The following is a 13218-nucleotide window of genomic DNA, read 5'->3' as shown; positions in this document are numbered from 1 at the left end:
GTTATTGAACTCAAGTTTTATTCATCATAAAATTCATACAACTCCTCATCACTGTCAAAACTCCCATCCATTAGCTTGTTCTCATCTGTGTCTGATGACGAATCAGTCTTCATCTATGGCATAGTTCCATCTATGGCATTTGAAATGCCACACTTCTTAAATGACTTGACAATGATCTGAATCTTGATATTATCCCAGGATCTTTTCACCCAGGTACAAACTTCTCCTATAGTTGGTTTCTTCACTCTTCCTGCTGGTGTCAAATTGTCTCCAGAAGACTTCATCCATTGGTTCCATTCGTCTCTCATGGCAGCTTTGAAGGGTTTGTTAATGCTGACATCAAGTGGTTGGAGCTGGGATGTCAAGCCTCCAGGTATGACGGCAAGTTTTGTTTTTTGCTCTGCAGCAGTCTTCGTGTTTTTTGTTATGTGTGCCCTGAACTGAGCAAGCACCAAGGGCAGGTTTGCGTAAGAGCCCACCTGGTCTCCTGATCCAAACTTTCTCAAACCAGATCCTTCATCCCATCCCATCTTGATCCATCCAACCCTTGTTATGAACGTGGACAACCACTCCTCGAGGAATGTCTTCTTTTGTCATTGTTTTGCGTTTGAAAATCAGCATAGGAGGCAGCTTGGTTTCGTCGGCACAAGCTAGAACAACTGTATAATGGCTCTTTTCATGTCCACTTGTCTTCACAGTTACGGTTTTCACCCCCTTCTTATCAATATTTCTGTTACTTGGGATATCAAATTGAAGGGGGAATTCGTCCATACTTGCAATCTGTCCCAACTCAAACTGATGTGTCTTCTGGCATTGAATGACAAAACGATGAAATTCAAGGACCTTCTGCTCAGCTTTCAGGCATCTTTTGGGCAAGTCTGGTGCATGCATGCCTGCTTAGTCCATTCCGTTTCATGAACCTGAAGCACCAATTGGTCCTCCTTTGAAATCAGTAACTTCTCAGGCCATTTTGCTGACTTGCCTCTCTTGGCCTTCTTCTGCCGTGGCGTTTTCAGTAGGATTTCTTCTTCCCGTAGCCTGTCCCCGATTGTTTTCTCAGTTGGAGGAGGACCAAACTTACGTTCAGCAGCACAATTTCCATTCACTTTTACAAACTGGATCACTTTTAACTTGAATTCAGCACTGTACGAGAATCTTTTCTGAGCCATTTCTGGGCATGGCAAAACGTAACCTAATATACCAGTAACAAGTGTGAAACAATGAGTGCAAAGAAAACAAGTGCGAAAAAATGGGAAATGCAAGTAAAAAAAATTTACAACCACTGTATAAGACGCACCCAGTTTTTAGACCCCAAAGTTTTCGAAAAAGGATGCGTCTTATACATGGGGAAATACAGTAATTGACTTTATTCATTTCATTGTTAAAGAAAGATTTACATAAAATACCCATGATCATGAGCAGCAATTTCAATGTTAATTTCGGATTGGAAGAAACTAAACTTCAAGAAACATTTGATCTAACTCTAAATGTAATCCCTCAATTTCAACTACAAGATTGGATACCACAATTGACGCTATTTTCCAGAGACATTTAGATATGTTGCAATTGCAAGTATATGAGTCTTACTTTAGTTAGCATAAATTCATTGTACAGTATCTTTGCTGAACCTCCTGATGTTTTTATTGATACAACACATTGGCAACAGAAGTCAACTGTGGTTTCTTAAGCAGTTATGAAGCCAAATAATGAATAAATTCACCAGCTTAATAAGAGAATCACAAATAATAAGTACACTACTAATTTTAAATCCAAATTTACAAAAAAAAAAAAAAAAAAAAGACCAATTTAAATAATAAAGAAAATTGTGTTTAGTAGCTACCAAAAAAAGTTGTGCCATCTTCACAGCACACAGTTAACGATTAAAAAAAAAAAAAAAAAAAAACTGATGCACTATCATGAATTAAGGGTTAAAATAAAGACAGATAACAAATTACATTTGTCCCTGTAACCCCTAAAGATACAAATAACAGTGATTGTGTGTGCCTTTAATTTTTAATTCTGGACTGCATTTGCCTTTCAAGTCAAAAGATATTTATTTCAACAAGCATTGAAATAACTTGAAAATCAACACATCCCTATATTTAAATTCCATATTTTAGGAATTATTGCTACTCCAATGACAACAGCCAAAAGTTGGGCATCAAGGTTTGAGATGCAAACGTAAGAGGTGATGTCATTATCTGGGCAATCTTAGTTGCTAATATCTTTTAAACAAATATCATAAAAAAAAAACCTGATGATTTTTTGTTTCTGCCATCAGAAACAAGTACTGGTAGCCGTGATTGGTGAACACGACAGAGTACTGTCATGTGGTCTCTGAGTAACCTAAAAATTTAGCACACCTAAGTGGTCTGTTATGATTTAGCTAAGAACTAACTCATATTTGAATACCTGTGAACGTCCTAATCTTTATAATAAACACTTGATGTACTAATACTACTTGTTCTTTATTTCACAGTCATACTTTTCATTCAAAATGTGTATAGTACATGGAAATTTGTACGTTAAATTTTCATTGGATTTAATGAGTTAGTGGCTCATTAAAATTATTCTTGTATGTTGCTTAGCACAACCCATTCATAGTTTGGGAGTGGTTAAAGACAAATAAAAACTGTTGGTAATTTATTATATAATTAACTTCTATTTGTTTTTCATTTTTTCAATAGTGAATTACACTCAATATGTTTTACCTTCTGCTTAAATTTATTGAAAAATTAACCAAATTTAATTTATGTGAATGGAATAAGTGACTTTAATATCTTTTATTAAGAAAATCAGAGACTCCCTTAAATATTTCTGATATCAGTATTACATTATATTCAGTGCGTTAATTTGCAACTCTGAAAACAAGTATTTTTATCTACCATTATCTGATAAAATAACTATTTTACCAAATTTTGTTCACATATTTGAGATATTTAATTTTGTTTTAAGCTAAATTTCTTTTTAAGTAAAGAATGGATATTTATTTTGACTGTTTGCTCTTTTTTTGTTTCATGCAATTTCATAATAATTTCATTATTTTTATTATTTTATCTGCATTTTTTCTTCTTACTTTTTAAGTCAAGTCTCCTACTTCACCAAACCCTGACATCAAACTCACCCAAAAAAGGCCATCAGAACCAAGTACACGTATTATAACAGGTGAGGGACACAACAAATAGACTTCTAACATAAATGACCTGATAATTTTGTGATAGGAATCTGCATTTTTTTCATTGTTGCAGGTATTAGAATTTGCTCAGTTTCTAAATTACACTATTTAGGGGGAGTAAGTGCGTGCGTGCGTGTGCATACGTGCTTGATTATCTTCAAAATTTTTTATTAAATCTGCATATTGCAAAAATTATTTCCCTTCTGAACTGAATTAAAAAGGATATTTATTGTTGCAAGCAGTTTTGGGATATATTTTATATGATTAAACTTGTAATTTTAAGCACTGCTCTAATAACAGAAAATTTGCACAAAACAAAATTATCTGTAATGAGATCAAAATAAAAATAGTTCTTGAGAATTAATGAAGCTGATCAAACTCTAATACTTGTAGTGATTTAACACTCAGCAGTTGTGCTTGCTGTTGATTGATTTCTATGTCACTTTGCATGCTTATTAAAAGATCCAAGGCTTTTTCTTAATATTGTGAAGTCCAGAACATTGTTATAACATGTTTTGCAAATCCTTTATTACATGATAAAGAATTTCACTGAAGACATGAAATGGGAATACAGCATTGTGAAAATTACTACTAAATTCTGTGAAATACTATGATTTGAATTCTCTTAAAAAATATAATCCAGAATGGCTACTCTTATAAAACTTAAAGCATTTTAAATAGTAGATGAATTAAATAGTAGCAATATTTCATAGCCCTGTACCAATATGGATACCAACCTTTTTTTTCACATTTTGATTTTTGAAATTAAGGAGCAGTATGGAAAGCTGGGATGCTTCATGCAATTTATAACTATATCAAATGTAAAAACATGCACACTACAATCATTCTTACTTAGTATATGCTGTTTTCCAGTGCATTCTTATTACAAGCACTACACTAATTTTACAAGCTAAATGCTAAATCCTAACAGTATCAAACCAAAAGGTTTTCTCTTCTTGTTAATTAAAAGTAATTTTTGTTGTTTACTGTGACACTGAAAATTATTTGTTTTTAAAAAATACAGGTAGCGTATCCTCTTTATAACAGGAATGTGTTCTTGAAAAGCATGATGTAAATCAAAATGACTTAAATTTAAATTGATACACTTTTCCATTTAATAATTGGTATAAACAAAGGATGGTTCCTGTGGGAAACCATCTGTCCATAGGTGGATATATTATCAGTTAGCTTTCACTATCTTTTGGTGTTTGGCTGGCTTATAGTTCAGAAACATCAATAAACCTTGAATGTTAGTCATCTTCAGGTACATAGTAGTAAAAAGTTGTTTGATAGCAAAAACACAAACCAAACATTATCAGCTAGATTTTCCCAGTTATTGGATGGTAAGATGAATTATCTAGGATAGCATGAGTTTTTGTTATTTTAGATTTCCTTTACACAGTGATCTTTGATAAACATCTAGAATTGTGCATTATTTAATTCTGTAATAAAATTTTGTCATCCAAGATTTTATCCTCATTCCATATCGCGTGTGGTTTGAGGTGGAAAAAAATTTGGTCACTCTCTCTCTCTCTTTTTTTAATTCTGGCAACACCAGTTGCTCTCACTGAAGAGATTTAATTTTGTCAACATTTCTATGATTTGAAATAACTTAAGTGTTTGCATTCACTAACATATAAAACCATTTTAATGCTTTTAATTTCACTGCTAAAGAGTTTGCTTTCCATAACCTTTTTACCAGCATACATGTATCATCTGCAAACTTGGACATTAAGTCCAAGTTTGCAGATGATACAGAGGTTGGCAGGGCTGTTAATGATAGTATGCTACTGCAACAGGATCTAGAAAAGTTGGGCAGATAAATCTGAGAAGTGGCAACTGAAGTTTAACATTGACAAATGCAAAGTACTGCAAATGGGTAGAAGTAATCCTAGAGAAATGTACCAACTGTGTGGTACTACACTCAGGGTAGTGGAGAATGAAAAAGACCTGGGGTAATTGTGCAGTCAAATATGAATTTTTCTGAGGAGTGCAGACAGGCTGCCAGAGCAGATAATGTGGTCTTGTCAATGATATACAGGAATTTTGCTAGTAGGGATAAGGAGGCGATTATCCCCTTGTATAAGGTAATGGTCAGGCCGTGCCTTGCCTCGAGTACTGTGTGCAGGTTGAGGGGCCTCATTTTAGGAAGGATGTACAGTTGCTGGAATGAGTATACAGAAGAGCAACAAGATTGGGGAGGGAAATGAAGGGGTCCTCTTACCAAGAAAGGCTTAATTTCTGAAAATTGCAGCTTCTGGAGACTACACACCTGGGAGGTGATCTGGTTGATGTGTATAAGGACTTGAATGGGTTGAGCAGGCTCAATGCTGATGGGATTCTTCCTCTTGCTCAGATTATGAACCTGAGGGGGCATAAATTCAAGTTGAGAAAAAAGTTGTGGAAATTTGCCTTTGGCCAGCAGGAACAAACTTCCATCTGTCATTGTGGAAGTTGATAGCTTAAGTAAATTTAGGAAGAACTGGACAAACCCTTAGAGCAAATAGATATGTGAAATGGGGCTTCTGGCTTCTTGCTTTTATTTTGAAGTGATCACATCTTTATTCAGATGCTTGGGAGTGGAAACTGTAATGTATCACAAGTCTGAAGTGACAGACAGCTTTTGTAATCAAGTCCTTAAATTTTCTTTGTTTTCAGCTACAGGAGAAAAAATGAAATATTGGAAGAGGCAGATTATAACATATGGCCATTATAACTATCATATCTAATCCATAGTTATTCCAAATTATTTAAATTAAACATAAGCTTGGTAGAGCAGTTATTTTATTTTGCAATAAAAGTTACTTCTATTGCTTTCTGTGCAGAGAAGTGTTGCTTTTGTTTCAGACAAATTTGGGATTTTTAAGTTTATATGCTGGAAGGCATCACTTTGAGTAGCCAGTACTAAGTGTAAAGTGTTTTTGGGCCAAACGACACCAGGGGTTCCCCCCATCTCTGTGTAGTATACATTGTCATGTGATACAGTACAGGGCGTCTCTGTAGCCAGGTGGGAAGGAGCAGCAGTGCGTAGCACACGCTTCTTGATTAGACCGGAGTTCGAGCCCGTCACCACCAAATACAGAGGATGCGGAAAGGTCAGGGAACGACCACCGCATATCCCGAAGCAATATGGCCTTAGTTACTAATGCTCCTAAAAACCAAATAAACAACAACGATGCAGTACACTGTAAAGGTCAGAGATTTAAAAGTTTGTGGATCTTGTATATCTGTAATGTTTTGTACTGTTGTGCCCCTAATGGGACTCACTGTTGCCCACACTTGGCCTTGTGGAGGCAGACCAGGTACACTCAGTATAGTTATATTTACTTTGGCAGGCCCTGCCACCTAATTTCCTGAGATTTCAGTGGCTAGGACCTAAAAAAAAAAAGTTGCTGTATTTTATGCTGAAAGGGGGTAGGCCAAATAGTAATAGGGTTGTTGCATGGTTGACTTTGATATGGTTGAGTTTTTGAGTGTGGGTTTGGAAAATTTTGGTTTCATTCAATGCGGTCGCAAAGTTAGAGAGAGAGGGTGGGGAGACTGAAGACTGGGGGGCGTAAGTCAGAGTTGGAGTCAATAGAGAAGGCAACCCCAGATGGTCAGTGAGGCATGCCCATGCCCCACCAAATGGAAGAAAATGGGGTGGTGAGGAGACAATTGACTTCTCTTCCCCCACCCAGGAAGTAGGAAGTAAGTACTGTGCAAGAGTGCACTGGTATGGGGAGGCCAATGGCCTTAGCAGTAAGCTGAAGCAATAGTCATGTCTGATGAGTTTGTTTCAGAGGTCACAGATGCTGGTGTCAGGTTCAGGAGGTGTAGAGTCAAGTCTGACTTGGTGATCACTGGTGTCTTCTGCCATAGAGGGATCGTGAGACAGGTGAGCAGTGGACTACATCAGTTTCGTGTCCAGTCCTGGTCCTGTTGCAAAAGATCCTTAGTGTGGCTAGCTCAATCTTTCCGTTTGAATGTTTCTGTTCAATTAGGTTGAGTTGCTACTCTGAAATTTATATGATTTCAGAGTAGCAATTTTAGCTGTGATTCTATGATTCACAGCTACCAGAACAGGAGTGAGATTCCCATGATTTGTTTTGGTCCCCCCACAGGAATTCCATATCTGCTTCCATATATACACTGCAATGATCTTGTGCTTGAACTGCTTTAGACCATTTCAATAGTTGTATGTGTAGGGGTGATAATAGTGAGTTTTCGTCTTAACCCTCTGAAGTTCTTTCAGAAAATTAAAATAACAAGGATGTATGAAAATAGCCAAACATTAACAAGTATCACGGGGAATTCAGATTTGTCAGTGGTGACGGTGAACACGATAATAAAGGAGAAAAACAGAATACGAGAAGCGGTGAAGGGATCGGTACCAATGAAGTTAACTATAACAACCAAAGCACATATCAGTTTTTACAGTACTAATGTGTTTTTTTTCTTCCTTTTATGTTTTCTTTTCTTATGTGCCACTTTGGCTACTTCACTGCTGTCCCCCAGATAAAGTTTTTAATTGAACTAATTAAAAATATATAACTATTTTTCTTCATTCTTCTTAGGATATTATATGGTTTTTGTGATCTGAGCAAACATTGAAATCAGAAGTTTTGAAACAGTAATCCGACCAAGGAAAAGAAGAAAAGAAATCTCGCAGGTCATCCCATTTTGCATTCTTGTAATGCCAAACAATACGAGGTTAGGAATAGCCATGAGATAAATGCTCCATTGGAGAAGAGACAATCACCAAGTTGTGATCTGAGGCACCTAAAGGACCATTCACTTTGACTGTGTACTTAGAAGGGTTGTTTGTGAGATAAAGATCAAGCATGTTGGCTGTATGGTTAGGATTGTCATGTATTCTTGTAGGTAAATGAACAATCTGTGCAAAGTCAGCAAAAGCCACAGCAACTCGACCAGCTGAGTTGGTGTGACTAGAAAACGGAAGCTGGAGTTGTGAACATTAAATCACCAAGGAAAATTACCTCACGGTTAGGAAAGTTGGACTGGAGAAAGTCAAGTTGCAAAGAGAGGAAGTCAAAGAGCTCCAAGTGATTGGTGGAGTTAAGAGAACAGTAGAGACAATAGATGAATTTGACACGATGAGGTAGAGAGATTTTAAGCCAGAGAAGATCGAAGAGAGGAGATTCCAAATTACCAAGTCTCTGACAGGGAATATTTGAATGGATATATGCACAAGTACCACCTTTGAGGCGAAAGGAATCATACAGGAAATAATTTGGGCAACTGAGATGAGCAGTAATTGAATCAACCGATAACTGAGATTCTGTCAGAAAAAAAGTACACGGGATTTGGCAGACTGCAAGTGGAAATAGACATCGTTGAGATTAGAATTGAGACCACATATATTTGTGAAATGAATTAGGAAGTGTTTGGGAGGTTTAGATCTTTTCGCAGATAAGCTTGCTCTATTAGTTTGACAATTCATTGTGTATTCAATAGTAAGAAAAAGCGGGTGGGACATGCTGTATGAAGTAATGAAATTTTTGGATATGGCATACACATGGTAAGAATATACCCAGATCCTTGACATAACGTGGCCTCGACAATTTCATGTGTAGCATGAAATGCCATATTTGTGAATGTTTAGCATTTATTTATTGCATTTTATGTTCATATTTTCGATTTTGTTGATACTTGAAAAAAGAACTAGTAAACCCGGGAACCCGTAAAGTGAAAACTCATAAAGCGAGAACACTTTTTTTTAGTACAATGCTAGTGTATCAACTGTTCTGTGCAAGAACTGTTCCAGAAATACAAGAACTCCAGTTCCACTTCTGAAACTTTTCTGCCTGGATAGCATGGAAAGCAACTTGAGTTGAAATCATCAATAACATCTTGTTCACTGCAGAAGCACTGGCTTTGTAAAAGTTTCATTTTTGGAAAAAGAAAGAAAGGAAAAAAAAAAAAAAAACCCCACGATGAGAGGTTGGTCGGATAAAGTGGATGTGGTAACACAACAGTATTGTATTTATCAAGCTCTTGTTACATGAGAAATTAGCAATAAATGTACTTGTGCCTTGTCATGCAACAACTTCCAGTCTTTCACTGTCTGGAATGCTTGTGTAATATTTCCTCTCACAGCTGTGGTACAACATACATATCTTTCCTTATTCACAGTGGTGCTGCACCTTGAATGACAAATATTACAGTGCACAGTACCATGATGATTAAAAAAAAAAATTAGATCACTTTCCCTTTCAATCTTCTTTGCTGAATGTTTACTGATTGTGATTAATTAGGTTTTCAAGTTGATGATTCATGCTTTGTTTGTGGTCATAGAGTAAAAAGTCTTGTCCTCAGTGATGGACATTAGGAGCAGCAGATTGTTGATCGTTATTAGATGGCATTGTAAGATCACTGAAAATTGTAATCTGCTCATTATATTGATTTTTGATAAGTCCAAGACATCACTTGTAAACAGTATAGTATATGCTCAAATCAATGCATGATTTGAGCATAAAATTCCATGACAGCTTCTATATAAAATGTTTAAAGTTTCTGCAGATTTATCAACAGTCACAAAAGTTCTCACAGACAAGTTGTCTGGTTGTTCCATTTTTGTTTGGCTGTACAAGCAGTTAAAAATCTTCCAGCATGGTCATCGTTTGCTTGAGGGTACCTTCTCTTCTTGAATCTGTGGTATCATTTAAACACAGTAGTACATGACCGAAATTAAGAAAGATATTGATCTGGTGCAGAGAAGAACAAGTTCTGTGAGGGGAGCAAAAGAGTGCTCTTACCAGGAAAGGCTTCAGTTTTGCAAATTGAAGTGTCTGGAAACTAGGCCCTGTGAGGAGATCTGATTGTGGTGTTTAAGACCTTGAATGGATGCAGTATACTCCATGCTGATGGAATCCTTCCTTTTGCTCAGATTACACCCATAAGAAGGGCATAAATTCAAATTAAAGAAAAACGGTTATAGGTCGGATGTGCATAAATTTGTCTTCAGCCAGAGGGTGGTTGATTGTTGAAATAAACTTCCATCTGGTGTTTGAGAAGTGGGTATGTTGAATAAATTCAAGGAAGAACTAGATAAACTGTTAGAGGGGATGGATGGGTGAAATGGGAAGTGCTGGCTTTTTTTTTTTTGCCAACATTCTATAAGCTTGGTTTCTTCATCATTTGCCATTCACTACTACTAATAATAATAATCTTCTCCGCCAACATAATGCATCATTTCTAATATTTCAGAAGCAGATTTTTTTTTTTTTTTTTTTTGTGTTTTCACAAGCTGTAAAGACAAAAGAACTAATAATAATAATACTCAGAAATAATCAGAGCTATGTAATAGTGCACTAATGTTTGTAAACCATACTGAAACAACAATAGTGATTAAGTTTTGATTTTTTCATATTGGCTGTGAAATTATTCATTCTTTTTTGCATTTTTCTTCTATATAGCGCTGAAAAACAGCAATGGGAGCATACTGGATCGTAAGTGTTGCTTTGCCATATTCAGTTTGGATATTTTTATTATTTTGTAAAAAGAAAAAATAATTATTTAATATCAAATATCATTGTACTTATGATATTTGATATTAAACTTTGTTCGATTCCCGCCTCGGGCTTAGATCAAAGTACTGCAAAAACCTTGGGAGGTGCATTATGGCCACAGAAGCCTATGCGCCAACAACTACCAAAAAAAAAAAAAAAAAATTAAACTTTGTTTAACAATTTACACTATTTATACATGACCATACAAAAGTATCCAGATACATTCTGATTTCACAGTGATCAGTTCATCTACTGATGTGTAACGTATTGGTTTGGCCCTCACCCAATGTTACATTTAATCCCATAGGTGTTCTATAGGGTTAAAATTGGAACTGTGTACCGACCATTCTATCTTTTGTATATTAATGTCCATGAACCATTCTCAAACAGAGTGGCATGTGGCATTTTCCTTTAAAAAAACAAACAAACGTGGATCTTTAACAAAGATTGTCCAAAATGAGTCAAAAGTCAGCATTTGTGGTTCCCTACCAACCGCAAAGTGTGTTTGGCCATACCATGAGAAATAGAAATAGCACTGTAACTCACCTCCTCCATACTTCATTTGTTGGCATAATGCACTCCAGGCATCGTCCGTTTTGTATCTCCTACCTGATACAGAATATGGCAGTGAAATTCGCCACTCTGTAGAACTATTTTCTGCTATTCTGTTTGGTTGTCCATCACTGCTCTCCCATGAAAATCGAGTAATGGAGCATTATATAGATTCCAATTGTTAGACCAAGAACTTTTGCATCTCCCGATAATCAGGCGATCCTAATTAATTACTAAATTACTATCACAGTATCTTGGGATAAATTACAAAACTATACTCATTTGGAACCCACAGTGTTTAGTAAAAGAAGAGAAGAAAATCCCATTTTGCAGGGAGAAGGTGTGGGTGTACAGGGATTGTAAAACTTCTTGCCCTAACTCGCTGATGCATGCCTCTCTGCAATTTATGTGGGGGGGGGGGGTAAGCCAAAGCAACACTAGCTCGGAAAAGCACAGACAAGCCAATACAGGGCCAAGGATTGCAATAATCACAGGAAGCGTTTACTCTAAATGAGGTAACAACGTGGGTGGAAGGAAAGCAAGAGTCCTTGGGTTCTCATGTCAACAGAGGTGCTTAAAGGGATTTTATTGCTGCAGTGGAGACTGGATACAGGGATGATTTCTCAGGATGATTACCAAAAAAGGTAATGTTAGAGAGGAAATGGACATTTTTGGTGACTCTGACTGTGTGACATAGGATGAGATAACCAGAGAATATATAAAGGGTTCGAAGGGCACCAAGGAAGGAGAAGTGGTGAAGTGCCTTGCTTTGTGTAGAGGAGGAAGCTGAAAGAGAATCTTGGGGTCCAAAGAAGACAATGCCCTAGTGTCCTACTGGAAGGAAGGAAGCAATAATCTGCTCTGGAAGAAAGCAACTTGGCCTGGTAAGCAAACTGTTTATTTTGTGTGAATGAAAATGACTGAATTAGAATGAATAGATAAAACTAAATGCTTCTTCCTAAAAACTTAAATCATTGTTAATTTAATAATGAACAGAAATAACTCTCATTGTTTGTGTTACATATTACTTTGCTGAGACACCTCTCAGCAAAGTAATATTAGAACGAGGAGTTGGGGGGGGGAAGAGAATAATCACAATAGGATAGATGTAAGATATTTAAATATAACGGGAACATGTAATGGAAGGTGACAAAACACCAGGTGAAAAAATCCAAAAGGATTTTGCCTAATGTTTTCTGTTATGCAACCATCTGCTTAATATCGGTGCATATTGTGAACATTGTAGTTTTATTAGCTAATAGTATTGTGTTAAACAACAAAGCTAGTGAATGAATGGTTCCAGAGATGTTAGAAAATAGAATACAATATTATATCCATAAATGAATTTCTTGCTGTTATTATGGGCATAAACCTGGAAGCAACGTATATCTTTACGCATGATGAAAGTGTACTGTATGCATGTTTTTTATTTAGTAAACATTATGTTATGTGTTATTGAATTTTATGTCTCTCTCACTCTCTGCCAATACTCTTATACACACTAGAAGAAATAAGAAAAGGGTTATGTGGAATTGAGTAACCTAAGTGATTATTCAATTTTAATCACAACGCAGTCTAAAGCTGCAGCGATCAAGTGTCTAGAAATCCTTTGTTGCCGAGGGCTTAGATTTTTGTCCTAACTAGATGAACACCTTACACAGTATAGATTCCATAAGATGAAAGCCAAAAGGTTACAGTGATCAGGATGAATAATTATAGTCGTGACCAGTACGGGAAATAAAATAACGGTTTAAAGCACATAAAGCAGAAATACATGAAGAAAAAAAGAAATGGTTGCTGGTGTTTCGAGAAATTGGCAGCGAGAATTGTGCTGTATTATCTTGAGTGTTATTTACTGATAATAATGTATTTAGTTTTGATGAAGTATTACAGTAAATCCCCGCTATTCGCGGGGGTTATGTTCCTGAGAAATGCCGTGAATACCGAAAACGCGAATACTGAGTTATGGCTCCCATAGTA

At 36.2% G+C, this 13218-nt stretch overlaps 1 protein-coding gene across 4 annotated transcripts in view; it reads left to right on the top strand.

Moving 5' to 3' along the window:
* LOC150081484 (calcium/calmodulin-dependent protein kinase type II delta chain-like) overlaps positions 1 to 13218 on the top strand; it is a 645695-nt gene that overhangs the window by 512810 nt on the left and 119667 nt on the right. For all 4 annotated transcript variants that reach the window (XM_090379918.1, XM_090379916.1, XM_090379917.1 and 1 more), the window contains exons 15-16: positions 3085 to 3165; positions 10594 to 10626. In XM_090379918.1, the coding sequence (XP_090236044.1) occupies positions 3085 to 3165; positions 10594 to 10626 (114 nt within the window). The remainder of the gene's footprint in view (positions 1 to 3084; positions 3166 to 10593; positions 10627 to 13218) is intronic.

Source organism: Mastigoproctus giganteus, chromosome 8 (genome assembly GCF_048544385.1).
Source record: "Mastigoproctus giganteus isolate SK-2022 chromosome 8, ASM4854438v1, whole genome shotgun sequence".
NCBI lineage: Eukaryota > Metazoa > Arthropoda > Arachnida > Uropygi > Thelyphonidae > Mastigoproctus > Mastigoproctus giganteus.
Note: the sequence above shows the minus strand (reverse complement) of the source record. Positions and strands in the feature narration are given on the sequence as shown.